Source organism: Neophocaena asiaeorientalis, unplaced genomic scaffold (genome assembly GCF_003031525.2).
Source record: "Neophocaena asiaeorientalis asiaeorientalis breed wild unplaced genomic scaffold, Neophocaena_asiaeorientalis_V1.1 scaffold39, whole genome shotgun sequence".
NCBI classification, from domain to species: domain Eukaryota; kingdom Metazoa; phylum Chordata; class Mammalia; order Artiodactyla; family Phocoenidae; genus Neophocaena; species Neophocaena asiaeorientalis.
The window spans coordinates 6,807,714-6,830,023 of NW_020175670.1; the positions used below are offsets into that span (position 1 = coordinate 6,807,714).

Here is a 22,310-nt window from a genome sequence, read left to right on the forward strand (position 1 = left end):
ACTGGGGGGGGGGGGAGTGGTGGCAGGGGGGCTGTGGACGCCCGTCCCTGACCTCCGGCCCCCCACCCCCTGCACCTTTCCCCTCTGCCGATTTTGCTTTGTATCCTTTCCCTGTAATAAATCTTAGCTTTAGCACTACTGTATGTTGAGTTATGTGAATCCCCCTCGTGAATTTTCATGCCTGGGGGTGGTCTTGGGGACGGACGCCGGTTACACCACTTCATGGGGTTGCTGTGAGGATTAAATGAGTTATACTACGTATAGAGAAGAGCGGCTGGCAGAGTCCGTGAGGATGATCTTGGCGTGCTACAGTCGGGCAGACATGGGGACAACAGGCTCCTCTCAGTACTCACGTGACGGAAATTTGCTGATGTTGTTGGCCACCCGGATAAGCATACGTGCCCCTTTCATATGATCTCCATTTTTAACGTGAATCTGAAATAAATTTTACTCTTCTTAGAGACTTTGATTAACCCTAATCCATGTTTCATTCACCCAAATAAACAACTCCTTGATTGTGACCCTGAACGGGTGGTCACGGGCTCCTTGCAGCCTTACTTTAATGCCACTTGGGGTTTCTCTCTTACTTATCCTCCTTCCAGCAGCTGCTACCTGGCCCCCTGGCCTCACTGGCCTCACCCCTACTCTACACTCAGCTTTTTACTTTGCCTGAGACCACTCAACATGAGTTCAAATCCTTGGTCCATCTCTTACTGGCCATTATGGGGGGACTAACAAGTTGTTGTGAGACCTGAAAGCTGAGTTATGAGTTAGGCAGGAGAAAGGATGAGTTGTTACAGGAAGAGGGCGCTGCCTGTGTAAGGGAAGGGGCAACGATGGTTGGAGGGGCCTGAGCTTAGGTAAGTACGAGTGGGATCTGTGATGAAAGGAGGGGGTCCTCTTAGGATGACATGAGGCTGGGGAGTCGGCAGGGCCAGACCACAATGTCACTGCTGTCGTCCAGTGAGAGGAGGCGGTCCAGAGGGCAGGCAGTGGGAATGGAGAGAAGTAGACAGACGAGGAGTCAGAACTGATGATATCTGGTGAGAAGGTGAAGGGTGAGTACAGAATAACTCCCAGGCATAACATCCATCCGGTCTAAGCACGTGGATGATGGTATAATTTACTGAGCACTGCAATGTAATTCATAAATATTAACTGAATCTAAAGTCACCCTCCACTGACTCCCTGGGTCTCAGACTACCCGGCTCAGCCACCCATGTGCAAAGGCCCCAGGCTGTCCTTCAGCCAAAGTCCCTGTCTCAGCTCTGGGGAGGAAGCATCCACCAAAGCCAAGTCTCCATTTCCCCTGAAATGTGGCTGACTTTCTCCAGTCCTTTGTGTCAAAGAGGGCTGTGACATTTTTATATCAATTCTTATTTGATAAGGTCTAATAGTTTCCCTTTTGATACCACAAGCAGTTAAAAATCTTGAAAATATCTGGTGCTTGAATAAGAGACTAGAGCAGAGGGGAAGTCACACGGGTGCTCTTCGGTGGAAGGGGAAGAGGATGTCTGGTCCAGTGGAAGTGATGGGCCAGCTCTTGGGGCCGGAGGAAAAGAAAAAGACTCGAGAACCATCCCTATGGCTTTTAGTGGAAGAAAGCCCTGGTCCTGGAGGGCTTCTTACAGCAATCCTTATTTTTGTTCCATCTTCCACTAACTTGTTTCTATCCTCCCCTCCACCCCTAAAGGCTGGATTCTGTGCCCCAGCACATTGGCACCAGCACTGATGTATGAAGCTGAGAAAGTCCTCCCTCCCCCTTTCTATTCCTTTCTGTACGAGAGAAGGGACCCCATGTGGCTCCGAAGGGAAATGTACTCCTGGTGGTGCAAGCTGGAATTCTAAGTTTTCTCTTACAATCAGGACTATAGACCTATGGGGCCTAAAATGGTAGCCACTAGTCACATGTGGCTAGTTAAATAAAAATTAAGATTATATAAAATTTAAAGTTCAGTTGATCAGTTGCACTATCTGTATTTCAAGTGCTCCACAGCCAGGCTAGTGGATACAGAACACTTCTAGCACTGCAGAAAGTTCTATTGGGCGGTGCTGTTATGGACCATAATAAGGATCTAAGCCATTCATAACGTGATTGCTGTAACCTGGAAAGCTTCAAAATTGCATAAGCTCTTGTGGTCTGGCCTGAAAACCGACTTAGCATTAATATGGAAAGATGTACTTTGACATAAATGAAAATTTGGAAAAGTAAGTTGGCATCTACCTGTATTTTTACAAAGATATGTGTCTGTATATAACTATGTGTGTGTGTATATACATATATATACACACACACATATAACATTTATGTAAATTATAAATAGAAGTATTTTAGCTTTGCATGTTCTATTTTGTTTTTATTGAAAATCACTGATTAAAAAATACCAGTGATTTTTATGGACATAAATATATTCCTAATGTAAAAAAAAAGGGTGCACACATGTATTTTAGAAATATGGAGGATATATACAACACAGTGTTAACAACTGTTATATCTGGTGATGGATTTAAAGGGGGCAAGTTATTTTTTCATTATACTTTTCTATATTCTCTAAATTTTCTCGTTGAATATCTATTTTATATTCAGATGAAAATTAAATAGTATTAAAACACAGTGGAATTATATAAAACCCACTATCCTAGAATAAATAAACTCAGGAAGCTCTGGTTAAACAAAAATGTTTTCCGTAAATCTTTTTTTGACCAAGTAATACATTTATATGCTTCAAAATCAAAACAGTATAAAAAGATATACTATATGGAGAAACCTGTTCTCCCTCTTCTCCCGACTGGGTTTGGTGCCACGCCTCCTCTGCCCCACGCCTTGATCCCTTTAGGAAACTATGTTTCCTAGACTTTTTTTAAAAGTATATTTCTAATTTTATTTGCAATGAAAACATAGATATATATTTGGGTACACAAAAAGCAGCATATTGTATAATAATTCTGTATCTTGCTTTTTCGGTTAACGCTACAGAGATCTAGGAAATGGCTCTAGTCCAATGGAGAGGTGCCCAGAACGAAAGCCCTTCAGGTGATTAGTGCACCTGGCAGACTGTGTCCCCAGTCACTCAAAGGGCCTCACCTTCACTAGTATGTAACTGTGCAGAATCATGAGGTTGGTGGCCATTTCAGAGGGAATTTTGATCTTCTGAGATTTAAGTTCTGCATACATGCTGAAGAGAACGTCATGTGCATTCCGATAGTTTCCTTGAAAAGAGGTGGTAAGATGACATTACTGCAAAGGATGAAATCTGAGGACTTTCTATGGGCCACCATTTTACAGGTGGATTTTGTTAATTATCTTATTAAGTTACTAAGTAATAAAGAATGACATTTAATTCCATATTTTCCAAAATTGTATTCCATAGTTATGAACAACTAAAAGAATCAGCTTGTCAGACTAATTCTGACTTGTTCAATGAGTATTTACAGAGCATAGACATGAACAGACCCATTCTAGAGATTCTATAAACAGTCCCTGTGTGTTATAAAGAACTAGGTCAATAAGAATACCACATCGTCTTCCACCTTGTAATATGTTTTATATTGTTAAGGCCAAACACCTGGGATGGAAAGAAAGTGTAGTGAAAGTGCAGGGGGGTCTGTGGGCTGGAGAGGTCAGAGAAGCCGTCGTCCAGGAGACAGAACTGTGAGGAGGAGAGGAACTAGCACCGAACATGGGAAGGCTTCAGTGGGGCTGTTCTGTGATGGTGAATGATTTTACTTCCCTGAAGCACAGAAATGGTCATCCGCCTAGCCTTTTGGGCTCAAAGCAATCCTAGATTGGAAATGGACAGAGAAGGGACTGGAGCTGGCTTCTACTACTTGTTTGGGGAGAAAAGCATGCCTACTGGGGACCTACCTGCAGACTGCTCTTCCCTGGCAATGATGATGGCAGTCCGGGCGGCTTCTCGGTACTGCTTCAGGGCCATGTACAAGCGGAACAGGTACTTGGCATCCTGACATACAAGCCGTTAGAGAAACATCACTTTCTGCATTTGCTAAAGGGAGAAATATCTAAAATTTTGCATTTCTGTTAGAATCACGTTCACTTTCCAGTAACTGAGGGTTGAAATTTTTTTTTTTTTTAAAGAAGATGTTGGGGGTAGGAGTTTATTAATTAATTAATTTATTTTTGCTGTGTTGCGTCTTCGTTTCTGTGCGAGGGCTTTCTCTAGTTGTGGCAAGCGGGGGCCACTCTTCATCACGGTGCGCAGGCCTCTCACTATGGCGGCCTCTCTTGTTGTGGAGCACAGGCTCCAGACGCGCAGGCTCAGTAGTTGTGGCTCACAGGCCTAATTGCTCCGCGGCATGTGGGATCCTCCCAGACCAGGGCTCGAACCCGTGTCCCCTGCATTAGCAGGCAGATTCTCAACCACTGTGCCACCAGGGAAGCCCCCAATTTTTTTTTTTTTTAAAGCCAACAAATAAAGAATTATTTATCGGGCTTCCCTGGTGGCACAGTGGTTGGGGGTCCGCCTCCCGATGCGGGGAGCGCAGGTTCATGCCCCGGTCCAGGAGGATCCCACATGCTGCGGAGCGGCTGGGCCTGTTGGCCATGGCCGCTGAGCCTGCGCGTCCGTCCGGAGCCTGTGCTCCGCAGTGGGAGAGGCCGCAGGGGTGGGAGGCCCGCGTACCGCAAGAAAACAAACAAAAAAAGAATTATTTATCAAGTATTTATTCAGGGTTTAATATGTGCCAGGTAAGTATTCAAAGTATCCTTAGAAGTAATAACTCGGTTAAATCCTCATAGCCTCCCTGGGAGGAAGGTGCGATTTTGTACTAATTTCACTGATGAGAAACTGAAACACAACAGCACCTCTCCAGAGCCAGGATCTGAAGCACAGTGGTCTGGCTTCAGAGTCTGCGTGCTAACCCTAGTCCATAGAGTTCTCTCTCATGTGCTTCAAACGGAAAGGTGCTCTTACACAATGTAGCAACTTCGCAAAATTTCAAAAATTTTTACACCTCTATAAATTTCTCTGGCCTATAAAATTTTCTTTGGCCCATTTTCCATTTCTATGTTAACTCTAAACAATTTCACATACTTGATGCTGGTGTGCTGATTATTAGAATAAGTGGACATAAGGTGAGGTGATTCGGCACAGTTTAAGGGCCTGTGCCCTTTGGCAGATTAACTTAGCCTCCCTGGGTCTCAGTGTCTTTATCTGTGAAATACAGAAAACGGACTCAGGGATCAGGATGGCTACAGTCCTCTCCAGCTATGACATTCCAGCACCTTGTATCCAAATCACTTACAACTGACCCTTGAACAATGCTGGGGTTAGGGGACGCTGACCTCCACGCAGTTGAAAATCAGTGTTTAATTTATAGTCACCCTTCTGTATCTGCAGTTCCTCTGTATCCTCGGATTCAATCAACCTGAGATTGGGTAGTACTATAGTATTTACTATTGAAAAAAATCTGTGTATAAGCGGACCTGTGCAGTTCACACCCGTGTCGTTCAAGGGTCAACTGTACTCGAGTCTCCTTCACAAGCAGATCCCCTTAAAACACCAAAGCAAAAGTGAAAAAAAAGGCTCTAGGGGCATTCTGAAAGGAGTCTGTCCTCCTTAGGACTGAGAGAAGACCAACTTCTGCACAAAATCCAAGAGTCACCTATTTCGAAAACGTGTTCTTAATGATTTATTTCTATTTTATATTTTCAGTGAGTTATTTTTACGGTAAATAGGATTTTTATTAAGTCCCCAAATTTCTGAAATATGAACAAAGTACACTGATTTTTAGGGATTAGTGCTAACTCATGGTTTTAGTAATCATTTTCATAGTTCCTAGAATAAATAAAACTCTATAACATTTGAGAAAAATTGTGGGTGGTGAGGATTGTTACCCAGAAGGGCGTGGCTATTTCACAGGGGGCAATGCCAATTCCAAAGAGTGAATGTACACAATATCTAAAATGCAGGGTCTGTCTAGATGACCTAAAGCTGCACCCAGAAAGAAAATTTTTTACATCTATGATGCAAAAGCCATAATAGATAAAAACAGGGCAGAATAAAGTAAAACCATAACTAAGATACTTGAGAATCTCAGTGGCGAAAACACTTTTAGTACCTTAGGCATGCCATCACTCTCCCCCATAAGGTGGTCTATCAGTTGACTGGTCAGCAGTTCATCTTTGGCCTGACCAACCTGTTTAGGAAGAGAAAGAAACAATATAAGTCCAGCATCTTAAACTTAGGAAGGGGTGGTCATGGTCGGCGGGGTGGCGGGGGGAGGACAAATAATCTACTGAGGAGATGAAATTTAAAAATTGTGTAAAAATACCTATAATCAAGTGCCTGAAACATGATGTAAGCTCAGGGTATGTCTTCATTCATTTGTAGAGTCTCCATTAATAAAAACCATCCTTACAAGCTATAGCTTTTCTAAGTTGCCGTATCAAAATACTGTGGTATTTTTTTTACACACAGAGAGAATGTACTTCTTGGATGTTTCAATAAAAACTTTCTTAAGTGACTGTGACATGGAGAGAATGCCATCTTGAGCACAGGAACTGGGCCTTATACAATATACCTCCAAGTGCCTCATCTCCAGCAGCTCCCTGAGAAAAGGCACCTGCATATGGCTACATGTAATTTAAAGTAGAAATAAAAGTATGGCCAGAGGGTCCCAGAAGAGGGCAGGCAGCTGGAAATGTGGGGTGGAGTTCTGGAGAGGACTTTGGCCTGGAAATCTGGATTTGAGAGTCATCTCCATAAAGCTCAGACTTAAATCACTGCCGTGTTGATCAGGAAAATTATTTATCAAATTGGAGGACGGAAATGTATTAGATTTAGATAGTAGGAATAGTTACTGACAAGATTAGGAGGCTTAAGAGTCTTGTGTCTATAAAAAAGAGGTGAGCCAAGAACCCAACTGGAGCTCAGCCAAGGAGAAGGAACACTGAACAGCACAGTCACATTAGCGATACAGTGAGAAAAGCTACCAGAAAAGAAAGGAAACTCATTAGGGACAGAGCAACATGTTGGCCTAGCTTGCCACCCCTCCGGGAAAGTGTAAGGAAAAGTTCGGAATTTCATTGTGCAGGAGAGGAAGGATGAGATCAGCTGACTTGAGCACAGAAGAGGTCGCCGTGAACCTGTGGGGGACAGAGGCTCTCAGGCTGCAGAATTTCTGCACGCTCCACTGACCGTGGTGGTCACCGGTGTAGGAAAGCTAAACTTTGACCAATCTGTTGCCTCTGCTCTCGCCACTGCTCTAAGGAAGGAAGAGAAGGTAGAGCTCATCACCTCGATGGCTTTTGTGCGTGGCTTTGGGTGAAGAAGCCCGTACGGAGAAATGGTTAAAGCAAGGGCTTTGGGGTCAGCCTGCCTGAGGTCAAAAGATAACCTGTGTGATCCAGAGCAGGTCACTCTTGGGACCTCAAAGAGGATAAAAACAATACCTAACTCACAGAATTGTAAGCATTAAATAAGTTAATACACATAAAGGGCTTGGACTGGTGCCAAACAGGCAGTGTTGCCAGCTAAAGCAAACAAAAAATATAAGATGCCCAGTTAAGTTTGAATTTCAGGGACTTGAGCACACCCAAGACATTAGGATAGATGGAAAGGGGAGCCAGCAGGGAACAGATGTGGCCACTCAGAATTAAAGTTAAAAGAAGGGTGGAGACAGAATGCTGAGGACACTTCCACTGATGGGCAGAGGAGCCAGAGAAGGAGGCTGAGAAGGGACCATCTGAGGAGTACCTGGAGAGCAGAGAAGCAGTGTTCTAAGGGAGTAAGAAGTTCGAGAAAGATGCGCTGTAATAGCGTAAAATGCTGCCATAACATGGGGTAGGGTGCAGGCTGAGAAGGGACGTCCGTATTTAGCAAGGATGAGATCAGTGGGGACCTTTTAGAGAAGGTTTACAGAGGGGTGAAGGCAGAAGCTGACTGCAAGGTGAGCAGGCCCCCCACCAAGCTAACCGTCGGATGCTGTACAGACCCATCTTTCCCATCCCTATCGTGGGTTCTCTCAGGTGATGATTCCCAACTAGGGGTCTATTACTGCCCCCCTTCTCCAACACACACACCAAGAAGGTATTTCAGAACTCTGAGGTGTAGAGGATGGGGGTGGGGTGAGTGAAACATGAACATTTTAAAGATGTTCTCAAATGATTAAGGGCTATGCCTTCTGGTTGAGAATCAGCAGGTACCAGTGCACAGGCTGTGAGAAAATGCATGTTACAAGTAAAGGTGATTTATTTTTTTCAGGGGAGGTGTCTCAAGGTGGAAAGAAGATAAAGGGATAAAGGAATGGGAAGGAAACTAATACCCCCTGCACAGTAGTTTCAATAAATATTGAGTGTCCACAATGTGCTAAACACTCTATAAAGAGATGGGCCTTTGACCTTGAGGAACTACTAATCTGAAGGGGGTTAACTTTAGCAGTAAGTAAGGTTCAGAGTACTTACAGGATTCCAAGGAGGGTGAAATTTCATCCAGAGGACAGTTCAGGAAAACTTTACAGGGAGTGGCGTGTGAAGTGGGTCCTGCATGTTGGGTAGGAGGCAGGGGTGCAGGAGGGAGGGCGTCCTAGGTGTGGGTAACAGCAAGAGCGAAGGAGCAATATCAAGAAATTATTGTTGGGGGGCTTCCCTGGTGGCGCAGTGGTTGAGAGTCTGCCTGCCGATGCAGGGGACACGGGTTCGTGCCCCGGTCCACGAAGATCCCACATGCCACGGAGCAGCTGGGCCCGTGAGCCATGGCTGCTGAGCCTGTGCGTCCGGAGCCTGTGCTCCGCAACGGGAGAGGCCACAACAGTGAGAGGCCCGCGTACCGCAAAAAAAAGAAGAAATTATTGTTGGAGAAACTGGAATCCCAATACATTGTTGCTGGGAATTTAAAGTGGTGTAGCTGCTTTGGGAAACAGTTTGGCAGTTACTCAAAATGTTAAACATAGACTTAACATGTGGCCTAGCAGTTCTGCTCCTAGGTATATACCCAAGAGAAATGAAAACACATGTCCACACAAAAACTTGTACACAAATGTTCACAGCAGCATTATTCATAATAGCCCCAAAGTGGAAACAACCCAAATGTGTATCAACTGATGAATGGATAAATGCAGCGTGTACACATGCAATTAAATATTATTAGGCTTTAAGAGGAATAAAGTACTGATACATGTTACAACAATGCATCTATCTGATGAAACGACTTGTATCCAGAATATATAATACAGTCCTACAAATCAGTAAGAATGAGATGATACAATTAAAAATCAGAAAAAAGATTTGAACAGAACTTATAAAAGAGGATATTTGAATGGCTAATGAACACATGAAAAAATGCTCACTTTCATTATTCTTTTGAAAAATGAACTAAAACCATACGAGATACCACTGCACATCTATCAGAATAGTTACAATGAAATAGACTAAGTGCTGGTGAAGATGGGAGGCAACTACATTCTTTTACATTGTTGGTAGAGTGAAACTGGTACAACTACTTTGAAAAAATGTTTGGCAGTACCTACTATTGCTGAAGATATATATGCTCTGTGACCTAATAATTCTATTCATGGATATATACCCAATAAAACTGAGGGCTTATTTATGTACACAAAAAGACATGAACGGCATTATGGCAACTTTATTCATAATATGCCCAAACTGAGACAACCTAAATGTCCATTAACAGAATAATGGGTAAAGAAATTGTGACAGTCATATGGTGGAATACTACACAGCAATGAATAAGGATGAACGATTGCTACACATGATAACACAGATGCTTTCGCTTACTTAATGCTGACTGAAAGAAATTGGACACAGAAGAGAACATGTGTATGATTTCATTTACATGAAATCCATAAATATGTAAAATCTTTAAGAATAGAAGTCAGAATTGTGGTTACCCCTGGTGGGGAACACTGATTGGGAGGCAGCAGTGGGCCTTCTGGGCCTAGCTTGATCTGGATGGGGGTTACACAGGTGTACACAGATTTTATTTGAAAAAACTAATTGAGTTGCATATTTAAGATTCGTGCATTTTACTGTATGCAAGTTACACCTAAAAGAAAATGCAAAGGTTCTTATCTTTTAGAGATAGATTTCGTATCCACAAACGAAATGATATGATGTCTGTGATTTGCTTTAAAATAATATAGGGAAAGAGGGTGGAGGTATGAATAAAATATGACTGGCCATGTGCGGACAGCTGTTGAAATCAGATGATGGGTATCTGGGGGGTTGTTACGCTGTTTGGTCTACTTTTGTAAATGTTTGGAAATTTCCTCAAAAAGTTAAAAAAATAATTAGCATTCATGAAAGTTTCATTCCAGAGTTAACTTACAGTTTCAATTGCCATTTCTATTGCTGCATTGTCTTCTGAGCTTGGACATTTCAGCAAGTGTTTAAGTGCCTGAAATGAGAATTGAATAGAAATTAAAAATTTTCAGACTGCTTTCACATTGGGAAGAACAAAGTTTTCACACAAACAAAGTAATCACAGTTTGTGAAAGTATCTTCATCTTAACCAGGAGCTTGCACAGTGCTGAGTCTTAAAATATATACTTAAAAGGCTGAGTGTAGTTTAAAAAGTGGAAGGATCCAGTTGACCCTTTGAAGAATCTAATTCTGATTTCAAATGAAATCAGAATGAAAAATGTGCCCTCTTTAGGTAGGAAGAGTTAATTATTTTCATTCATTTATTCACTCAACAAATATTTACTGACAACTTGCTGGTCTGTATATGAGACTGTGCTAGATGCTATGGAAAATACCAGGCCGTCTCTTTGTATCATGTACAATCTAATTGGAGAGATCTATGTGATGTGATGAAAATATAATTATTATGATCAAATATTTTAAGCCATAGTTGTCTAACTCCTGAACGCCACACCACCACACCCATGAAGACGTTTAAAGTTATAAAAGTTTCAGAGACAAATGGGCAGTATTGCCAGTTGGCTTTATAGGTGGTCTGAAGAAGAAAAGATGATTAGACATGAGGATGATCTTGAAGATAACACAGAGGAAAAGGACTTGAAGATGAACAGGTCTGTGGAAGGTGGGGAAGAGGGCAAAGAGGAACCCAGGTGGAGAACAGGGACGGGAGAAGGCTAGCGGAAGCATAGGATTCTTCAATGGAAAAAGCTAGATGCCAGATTGGGAAGTTCAGGCTGGTTGGTCAATTGTGGAAATTCTCTTGAGTGCCAGCTAAGGAGTTTAGACTCAGTAACTAAGAGGCCAGAACAGCAAACTGATGGCCTGAATTCATACACAGACATGTTTCTTTGGCCAGTGAGATGTTATACAAATATCTGGGTCTATATTTTAATATTGACCCAGACTTGTGTTTCTTGTGAAAAAATCCTATGATCTGAGCTAGTAGGCCCAAACTCCTGAATGGCAACACTTTTTTGGAGGTGAGAAACAGCTCTTCCCTTCAGACAAAATGCGTCCCATCCAGCAGTCCCTACCCGGTCACTCAGTGAACGCACAGCCTGACCCTGCAGCTTCACTTGTTTACGTCCCTTGCTTGAACACCGTAACCCCTGCTTTAGGGGCTCTTTGTCAGTCGAAGTTAGTACCATTTGGGGAACAAAATGAAGGATGAGTTATAGACAGAGAAGCTAAAAACGAGGAAAATAGGAAACCATTGCCATAATCTAAAGTGAGGTGACCCAGGTTTGGATTATATGGATGGTAGTCAGAACGAAAAAGAGAGAGCTGTGAGAGAGGTTACGAAGGCAGAATGTGACTGGATGTGGGAGAGAGGGGAAGAGTTTAAGGCTGACTCTGAGATTTCAAATCTGGGTGTCTGGGAGCGTAATATATTTTAAGATATTACTTAAAATAATATCGTTATTTTAATGATTATCATTATTTTAATACCATTATTTATTTTATCTGATCATTCCTGCGAGTCCAAAGTATGTTTCCTTGGCAAATACTCACTCGTGAATACTGGCCACACAGCAAGAAGAATTTTCCAGCCTGAAAATGTCTTTTTTCTCCTTCGAAATATAAGGCAATGCTTTGATAGTCCTCATTAGTAGTGTCTTCAGAACCTACAACAGAAATTCATTGAGTAAAATATCTGAGCAAAACTTGTTTACCTCTTATTGCTAATCTAAAAATAGGATCTAAAAAGAGGTGATCTAAAAAGAGGTGATGAAAACCTTTTAACAGCAAATATTATTATCAGTGTCTTTTTCATCACAAAACACATTCACCATAATAACCCCACATATCAACTATGTTCCATCTTCTTTTCGCTCTAAATAACAATCAGGAGAGGAAGTTATGACGCTTTGTGAGAAGCTGGGTTACGGTTTGACATTACCCTTAGTGACTTTCATCTTTCTTTAAGAGTCTCAATCTTATTTCCTAAAACAAGGAACAATCCAGGATTTCCCTAGGGTTTCAGAACAATCAGGAGCAAAGTTAACCATAATGCAAATGTAATCCATCTCCTTTCTCCAGTGCCCAGTTTAAACAACAGTCTGTATATATTTGTCAGACAAGGGAGATGATACTCAAATGGACAACAGATGCTATTTAAAGATAATTACTGTTTTTCCTTTTTAAAAAAAAAATTTATTTAATTAATTAATTTTTATTTGGCTGCACTGGATCTTAGTTGTGGGATGCGGGCTCTAGCGCCTTGACCAGAGATCAAACCCGGGCCCCCTGCATTGGGTGCATGGGGTCTTAACCACCAGGGAAGTCCCTTTTCTGTTTTTCTTTTACAGGCTTAAACATATTAAGCACAGAAGACCCCAAAGCTGCTGGAATTCCAATTCATTGTTTATGTTTACCCATGAGAGTTGGAGGCCCAGTAGGGCACCAAAGTATAAGAACAGCTCTGTGTCTCCAGACCAAGGCAGATATGGAGTTTATAAAAGAAGGGAGTAAAGAAAGGTGAAGAAAAGTGTGTTATGTTTTGGGAGTGGGAGGGCATATGTGTGTATATGTGTGTGTGCATGATTTAGGATAAGCCACATCCTTCTGAAATTAGAAAAACGTAAATGCTTTAGTGCAATGATGATTTGCAATTGTTAGGACAGAAATGTCATCTGTCATGTTAAACATTAATATTGGTAATGTTGCTTTTATCTGTATTTCCTTTTTTTCTTTAGCTCTTTATTTCCTCCAATTACCTGAATGACTTCCTAAGATATCAGAAGATGCTTTTACCTATTACTTCCCTTGAAGACTGAAACAAAAATTTTCTCATGAATCCCACCAACAATTCTTACAGTCATTTTGTGAATTGTAAAAAATGAAATAACGTAACAGGACAAATATTATAATTCCACTTATAAAAGGTACCACGAGTAGGGCTTCCCTGGTGGCGCAGTGGCTGGGAGTCCGCCTGCCGATGCAGGGGACACGGGTTCGTGCCCTGGTCCGGGAAGATCCCACATGCCGCGGAGCGGCTGGGCCCGTGAGCCATGGCCGCTGAGCCTGCGCGTCCGGAGCCTGTTCTCCGCAACGGGGGAGGCCACAGCAGTGAGAGGCCCGCGTACCGCAAAAAAACAAAACAAAACAAAACAAAAAAAAAAAGGTACCACGAGTAGTCAAAATCATAGCGACAGAAAGTAGAACAGTGGTTATGAGGCTGGGAGGTGAGGGGAATGGGAGCTCTTGTTTAATGGGTATATAGTCTTAGTTTAGGATGACGACAAAGTTTTGGAGATGGATGTGGTGATAGTTGCACAACAATGCGAATGTACTTAATGCAACCAAACTGTTCACTTAAAAATGGTTAAAATGGTAAATTTACATTATGTATATTTTACAATAAAAAAGGAAAAAAAGAAGAAAAATCACACCACAAATAATGTTATACATGGCCCATGAAGTGAAAAATCTGAAAATTGTTTCAGTAATTTCTAAGAATAATTACAAGTATGGGAAGAAAACGTATAAGCCAGTATTCTTAGAATATAAAATTTTCTTTTGTACTTTCAAAATCTTTAAAAACCACATCATATATTCTCTTTTTTTTGCGGTACGCAGGCCTCTCACTGTTGTGGCCTCTCCCGTTGCGAAGCACAGGCTCCGGACACGCAGGCTCAGTGGCCATGGCTCACAGGCCTAGCTGCTCCGCGGCATGTGGGATCCTCCCGGACCGGGGCACGAACCCGTGTCCCCTGCATCGGCAGGCGGACTCTCAACCACTGCGCCACCAGGGAAGCCCCCATATATTCTTAATTTATAACTCAATTTAAAAAATTTATGAAAACATTTACTTTTTCAAAAATCATTCTTCATTTCCTATTACCTTCATCTTGGAACCTTGCTTTACCAGGTTCCTTGAGCAGTAGCAGGATTTGGGAAATCTGGCCTCTCGCAGAAGTCACCCAAAACACCTTAATTTTTGAAAATGGTCTTATAATTCCGTCTCATCTTTAAGGTATAGTAGGGATCTTGAAATCTAACAAGTTACATATAGCTGGTGTGTGTGTCTGTGTATAAATGGTGTGTGTGCATGTCCTTGTGGATATACAAATCTGATCATTAGACCATAAGAGTCAAAGTGTTCCTTTGATAAAGTCTTTAAGAGAAATTAGGAGAAAAAACGGTATTTACCGATAATGTCCGCATAGATTTCCATTTTGTTGTGCTGCTGAGCCAGTGTGAAAGCTTCATTATTACATTTGGACATAACAAGAAACTGGATGGCAGACCCGTAGTCACCTAGCTGTAGAAAAAACCTGAAACAAAGTACTTTAATGAACTTGACTCATTTAAAAGAAGTTTGTCATTTACAAAATAAGATCTTTTTCAACCTGGAGAAACCATTTAAAAGTAAAAATGTATTCGGTAAACTGCAGTTCTATACCATATGTTTATATTTGGAAAACATACTCTCATACGTTGACCACAACAAACAGCCTTTGAATTTAAACACTTAGATATAATTTTTAAACCCCCCCCAAAACAGAATAAGTATTCCATTTGAATCGATTTTTTGATAAGAGGAAGCGGGGGCTCTCTTTTAAGGTTCGTTTTTGGAAGTCCAAAAATATTAATGCGTTATGTTACCGGGCTACCATCTTGGCTCCATCCAGGGACTGGGTTTCTCTGACAATACTGACAGCCTTTTCTGGATTGTTGAGGTGGTCCAGGTAGATGCGGATCACGCTGTTCCACTGTTTTGCGTTCTCATAAGCCACAACAGCTTCTTTGTATCTATAAGAGATACTTATTTCAGACAAACTTTCTTAACACTGTCACATTTGGGGAAAAAAATGTCAGTGAATGTTTGGGACACTTTTTTTTTTGTTTGTTTTTGTTTTTGTTTTTGTTTTTTTGCGTTAGGCGGGCCTCTCACTGTTGTGGCCTCTCCCATTGCGGAGCACAGGCTCCGGACGCGCAGGCTCAGCGGCCACGGCTCACGGGCCCAGCCGCTCTGCGGCATGTGGGTTCTTCCCAGACCGGGGCACGAACCCGTGTCCCCTGCATCGGCAGGCGGACTCTCAACCACTGCGCCACCAGGGAAGCCCTGGGACACTTTTTTATTGATGGTGGTTGCTTATTTTTCTTGAACTTCTTCATTTTTTATCATAAAGAATACCAGGAACCATTTCACTAAAATATGTTCTTTTCAGAGGTTTGATAAACTAACAGTAAAATACCAATTTTACTGTTTTCTCATCTGAACCATATAATTTTTACATTTTATTGTTTTTGTTAGAGTGGAAAGATTATAATAGTAATATAGGCTTATTGTAGAAAACAGAAAATAAGGAATTTTTCACAATTAGAGACATAGCTTAACAGTGATATATAAAATCATTGTGTGTTGACCTCTAGACAGAGCTCAAGACTTCTGTTCGGTCCCCATGAGCTCTCTAGCTCTTTCCATTTTAACAAGACACTATCTCTTTCTTAAGGTTACTTTTCTAAAAGTAGAAGGAAGTAACCTTTCAAAATCTCTTAATACATATTGCTAAATAACTTTCTAAAGACTTTAGAAATTTAGTCTCATCAGTCATATAAAACAAGTGCTTTTTGACAATATGGTTATTAGTTTAAAATAAATCTTTTCCCAGTAAGTTAAAATGATATGCTGTTTGCTTTAATTTAATTACTGTTAGTGAGATAGAACTTTTTCACGTTTGCATAAAATATAATTTCATAACTGTATTTCTTCCTTGTCTTTAGCCCATTTCCTCCTAGTGCCTTTGAGTTTCTTGTATTAAAGTTCCAGGAAATATTTGTATATTTAGGATACCAACTATCCATTGCTATATTTTAATACTGTTTTGTGGCTTAAACAGTGCAGCCATAGGTATGAACTTCATGTTTCTTCCCTTTTCTTTTCCTCTGCATCTGTATGTTATCGTCCTTAATAAAATGACTATTGCCTAACTTCATTTTCATGCCATATTATATCAAAATTTCAACTTCTAATATTTAACCCTCAAGTAAAAATGAGATTTTAGTCCATATATGAATACATAAAGGACTGACTGAGGTATATAAAAGTGTGGGAAAAATTTAATAGTCTGGCACTTCAAGCCAGGTGAGGAGTAAAGATATTTTCTGTCTTTCTGTGCTCTGCCTTTCTTAGAGGGTTGCAAATATCAATAGTTAGTTTATAAAACATTCTTGTAAATTTGTATAAAATTGAGAAATTGTACAAACCTTCCATCTGCTTCTTTAGCTTTGGCATACTGCAAGTGAATCTTTGGAGAAGAAACATGAGGCAGAAGTTCACCAACTTTTGCCCTAGAAAGGTAGGTTTAGGAGAATAATATCAGCACTACATTTGCTCTAAAAGTAGCTTCCTCCAATCAGATATTCATTTTTAGGATTCAAAAAACAGTTATCATGATCTTTAAAAAATCTTGGCCTCCTACAGGTAAAAGATTTAATTGCTCTTTTTCCGGCCCGCAACCCCACTAGCCCACCCTCTGTGGGAAAATGAAGGTTAGTTCATTAACTCTTTGGGGACAACAGGGCTTTTTTATTCTAGCAATTTGTCTATCAGGTATTTCCCCATATTAAACCAAGAAAATGTGCTGTTCTTTGAAAAAGGAACTATTAATGTAAACTCATCTAAAAAGAAAAAGAGGAGATGGAAGGAAGGCCCAGATAGAGGCAACAGTTGTACAGCTGGGAGGAGCAGCAAGAAAACCAGTGGGGAGATCGTCAACACACATTCATCTCCACACCTGCTCAGAACAAATTTTAGCAAATTCTTACCAGTTCTTACAGCGGATGTAAACAGATGCTGCTTTGTCATAGTAGAGACCTTTTTCATAGAGTTGAGCTGCTTCTGAAAATTGCTAAAATAATGAGATTATCAAAATACTAAATTTATTATGTATGAGACCACATGAATATTTATCCACAGAAAAGTCTACCTTCATATTCTCCAATATGGCTCCACAGTCTCTTTTAAGGACCCTGCTGGGGTGCTTGAGGGCTAGGCTAACCCCTCGGCGGATGTCTCCCATTCTTATGGACATCTGGGCCACGCCAGCCAGACATACCTCATCATGTTCCTGAAATTAGAAGGCAAATAACTAATGAATCAGACCCTAACTTAACATGATGTATTCTAGCCAAACAATTTAAATCTAAAATGAGCCCAAAGGTTATGGTTTACTTTCATTACTTTTTTCTGGCAAATCTCAAGATTTTGAAATAACATTGAGTCTTTTTTTAAAAATTATCTGTTGTAAAGTTATATTTTTTTCTTTAGAAGTCTAGATCTTTTGTGCTCAAGACCGAATTTTTACTGCCCCTCTGTCGTAATACCTTGCATTTCTTTGTATGTCTTCTTGGTATAAAATTTTACGTGAGAGGAAATATACCGGGCACATAAATGCTATGTATGAATAACATTAAGAGAGAAAATATTTATCAAACTGAAAATTTCTCTACTAGGCCTGATGAAACATAAAACTTTTATTTATTTATTTTGTGACAGAGGAACTGAATTTTATATTTTATTTAATTTTAAATAACTTAAATGGCCACATGTGACTAGTGGTGACTGTCTTTAATAACACAATTAAGGACGAACTTAAATAGATGCAGCCAAACAAAGAAAATGTCAAAACCCCAAGAGATACATGAACAAAGGATATAATCAGGCAATTCATAAAAAAACATACAATTGGCCAATAAATAAATAAAACATGCTTGACTTCACTAATAATCAAACACACACAAAGTAAAATGAAATACCTTCTTTTTTTTGGCTGATCAAATTGGTAGAGATTGGTAATGTTGAGAATGTGAGGGAAACAGACACTTTCCTACACAACTAACAGCTGGATGAATTACTACAAGTTCTTTTGGAGAGCAATCTAGCAGTACAAAAAATTAAAAGCACACATTTTATGACCTAGAATCCCACCTGTAAGAATATATATCCTGCAGAAATACCATTTTAAGTAGCTAAAGATATATATACTAGGTAGAATATTCACTGTGGTGTTTTTGATAGAAACAAAACCCCAAACAACTACAATATAATCAGTAAGGGAGTGGATGAAAAAAACATGGTACATCCAAACAACGAAATTTTAGAAGCTCTTACAAAATTAAAACATTCACAATGTATTGATTTGGAAAGACCATAAAGCAAAATGCTGCTTTTCACAGAATGGATTCTCAGTTGATCTTTGCTGAATGAATGGAAGTGAATGATTTCATTTTTAGTAAAAATCCCTATTAGATACATATCTGTATGCTTAGCAGAGATTCTGGATGGAAACATATAAAATCATGAACAGTGGTTACCATTAAGGAGTGTGGATGGAGGAGAGAACGTTGGACTCTCACTTGGCAGGTTAACATACTTTGGTGATTTTTCAAATTGACTATACTGAAATTGTATTACTTTTGTAATAAAATGTTAGATATAGAAAAGAAAAAGATTTTCAATCTTGACATCACCTAACTTAAAAACATCCATTTTTATCACAAAATTTAGCTTCTGGAGCTAAAATTCTGGGATCATCTGGGATGGGAGAATGGACTGGAATGGTGGGGGTAAAGTACATGCTTACCAGGTTCATCACAAAAGATACAGCATAAGGAATGAAATGGCAGAACAAACTTTTATGGACTGGGAATTCACTTTCAAAGTGGTTACTGAAACTCTTTAAGAGTAAAAGGAACAGCTTTATGAAAATCAATAGCTAGCCTGTAACTGGGAAGAGAGAAAAATCATACTCCCAACCTTAATATGAAGCTAATAATTAGGGTGTATGGAAAACATAGCTTTTTCAGACTGACAAAAATATTGTCAACTTCAGTTTTTAAGAGTTCAGTGTTTTAAAATGATTTAACCATATCCTTGCAAAGCTGTTAATAAACTGAAAAAAGGCTCACCTGCTATACAGGGAATAAATACAATGCAAATAAGATTATTTTTTAAAGGAAACTAACAACAAACCCAAAGATAATTATGCATATCTTATCTTTATTCAAGGTTTTACCTTATTATCACCTGTTATTCCTTTCTCATAATGAGCCAAAGCATTTACATAATCACCCCTGGAAAAAAAATGTGAATTTTAATACACATTTAAGTATCTTATTTACATATACAAGATTTAAAAGATCATCTGTCACTGAATTGCTTAAGCACATAAAAGGTGTGATAGACAACATTTATACATGCATTCTTTCAAGTGCAGTCCATTATTTTGCTACTTTAAAAGTAATTATTAAGCTAGATTTTGCTAAGACTGTAAGGTACTAACTTGGCAGTATGCTAGGCATTTTGGGGAAGTACATTAAATTTTATGGGTCACTTTTGCTTAATTATCTCCTTTAGGGCACTAAAGACAATCATGTGACCATAGAAAAGAATGTTTTTTCCAAACACCCAATATTTATAAGTACAATATGTATTAAGAGAATCTGGGTAGAAATGAAGGAAAGCACTGGGGATGACAGTATTAAGGGCCCTGGTTCTTATTCTGATTAGAAGTATTGTACATGAAATAAATAATGCCACTCCCTATTCCCATGACCAATGCTAACATGGATCTGCATATCTAGAAGTCATATTTATTACCTCAATCATTTTTATTGCTTGGAACAGAATGGACCAGTGATTTACTTAAGATCAATTTGGAGATCCATTGTCCTCTGAGAAATCATCTCCTCCATAATAAATTAATCAGCTCTGAAAATGGCATTATTTGAGCTCTACCTTATCAGCTTAGACCAGTTATTCAACCTCTCTCATCCTCACTCAGTTTCCTCATCTGTTGGTTACAAGGAATTTTCTGGAAGAGAAGCCGATTGAGAACTTTGTTTTGGACAGCCCAGGGCTTCATGGTCAGCAGTGTTCCTAAGTGCGAATTTCTAATACTTGGACCAAATTACATCAACACAGCTAGAGATGTCTCCTGATAGTTCCTCCTTCAGGAGCCTGAGGTTTTCCTTGGGCAAACCCAGTTAGGAGATGCTAAATTGTGACTTTGGAACTCTCACTTTATTTTTATGGTATTTTAGTTCACTCACTTTATTATTATTTTATTTTGGAACTCTCATGTGGATCTAGCTCATTATTCTAGTGCCAGACTGGAGAGCTAAATCCCTCCCACAGGTGGCAGACTGGTCCTGCTTTGATCTAATCAATGGATGCAGAATAAAACAGACTGATGGAACCGAGCACAGGCCTAGGGCCTTAGCATCAAAATCAGCAGCTGGTGGCTACTAGGATATCGGATGATGATGAGATATACTTAGTTCATTACTATTATCACAAGGGAAAGTCTCCTGATTTTGGGGGCTGGGGTGTGTATCCAGATCAGGGTCCAGGGGTCAGCACAGAAACAGCAGTGAAAGTTTTGGGAATTGGTGGCTTCACGGTGAAGTGTTGAGCAGAAAGGGTTAAAAAATATCAATAACATCACAGGCTTTCAACTGGCTCAGCTCATCTGACTATAACGAGACAGTTTTTGAGGGTCTGCTACAAAAACTTTGATTCTCCTGAAAGAAGAGACAATGGAAGTTTTCTGGATGGTTCCAGGGCTTACTTTGGTGTTTGTGCTCTGACAGGAGATGGTGGGTCATCTCCCAATGTACTGACCCTTTTCTCTTTACTCTAAGACCCAGTCACTCTCAGGACAGACACGGAGGGCCTTGTCCATTGTGTTATGTACTAAGATTCCTATTTGACCTTTTCAACGTATAGATTAATTGTATAAGAGGCAGAAATGTGCCAAATTTAGATCAAGGTTGACTAGGAAGAAATAAAATCTCCAAAAGTTTTTATTTGCAAAATGGAAAATTTTAAATAAGGTATCTTGGTTAGAAATGAAAGAATACTTTTGATGGAATAATTTCTACAACTATTATCTGTCAAGATTCTCAATGAATCTAAAGTTTATAGAAAACAAAGTGGAACTATATAAAAATGTTGTTTTAAATGCTAGAACCATATTTTCTTTGTTCAAAAAACAGTATTTTTCCCATTTTATAGTTTTTGAAATTGGAATGTATCCTATAATAAATGTCAAAAGAAATTGTCCAGTTGTGATGTAACTGCCATTGCACATATACCTGTGAACTTATATTTGCAAATGAATTATTCATTTTTTGTCTCTGCAGGTATCTGCATTAGTGGCATTAACCATGGCTGAAGGTGAGTTTACAACTGGATCTTGAATGCCTCTAAACTTACACTTTTATGCAGCATTGAAATGTATAGTCTGTCAATTAAGACTACTGACAGTTAAGACCATCTAGCAATTAACAGCACTAGAAAATTCTAAATCTCTCAGAATGGATTATGGCATTTTCAAAGGTAGGAAAGATCTGTGAAGCCTATTCATCATGCATCATGAAGGATTATTATTCTAGCACTATATACCCACCTGTGAAAAGTTTCTGGCTTGATTTTCAACATTAACTGTTGAATTTTTATCTATGTGCAATTCAAGTTACAAAAGAAAAAGTACAAAGTTAAGCAAATAGAAGTTGTAGAACAAAGCCTGGTATTTTTCACTGTGCCTTGAAATCACACTGCAAATCCTCAAAGTATTCAAAGAGGTCAAGGTCATGCACTTAGGTTAAGAAAAGCAGAGTCACCCCCAATGTTTATGTGTAACTGTTGTTGGCCGAATGCGATTCAAAATAATATTTAGACTCTAAATATAGAAAAGGCTTAGACCCGAACTTAGACTTTGATGCTGAAAATGCAAGTGGATAAATACATGGATAAGACATCATTAGTTAGAATAAAACACTTTTTGGATATATAATTAATATGGCTTTTACCACCTAAGAAGCAATTATTAAATCAATGGATTTAATTATTAAATCAGTGGCCTTATAATGAAAAGCAGTTTAGAATTGAAGATATTCAATA

The 22,310-nt window shown here is 39.7% G+C and overlaps 1 protein-coding gene across 4 annotated transcripts in view; it reads right to left on the reverse strand.

The window, feature by feature from the left end:
* WDR19 (WD repeat domain 19) overlaps positions 1 to 22,310 on the reverse strand; it is an 84,001-nt gene that overhangs the window by 13,293 nt on the left and 48,398 nt on the right. For all 4 annotated transcript variants that reach the window (XM_024731710.1, XM_024731709.1, XM_024731711.1 and 1 more), the window contains 12 exons: positions 19,423 to 19,480; positions 17,335 to 17,475; positions 17,174 to 17,256; positions 16,613 to 16,696; positions 15,008 to 15,154; positions 14,552 to 14,676; positions 11,912 to 12,024; positions 10,305 to 10,373; positions 6,079 to 6,156; positions 3,866 to 3,962; positions 3,086 to 3,210; positions 354 to 435 (listed from right to left, as the gene is read on the reverse strand). In XM_024731710.1, the coding sequence (XP_024587478.1) occupies positions 354 to 435; positions 3,086 to 3,210; positions 3,866 to 3,962; positions 6,079 to 6,156; positions 10,305 to 10,373; positions 11,912 to 12,024; positions 14,552 to 14,676; positions 15,008 to 15,154; positions 16,613 to 16,696; positions 17,174 to 17,256; positions 17,335 to 17,475; positions 19,423 to 19,480 (1,202 nt within the window). The remainder of the gene's footprint in view (positions 1 to 353; positions 436 to 3,085; positions 3,211 to 3,865; positions 3,963 to 6,078; positions 6,157 to 10,304; positions 10,374 to 11,911; positions 12,025 to 14,551; positions 14,677 to 15,007; positions 15,155 to 16,612; positions 16,697 to 17,173; positions 17,257 to 17,334; positions 17,476 to 19,422; positions 19,481 to 22,310) is intronic.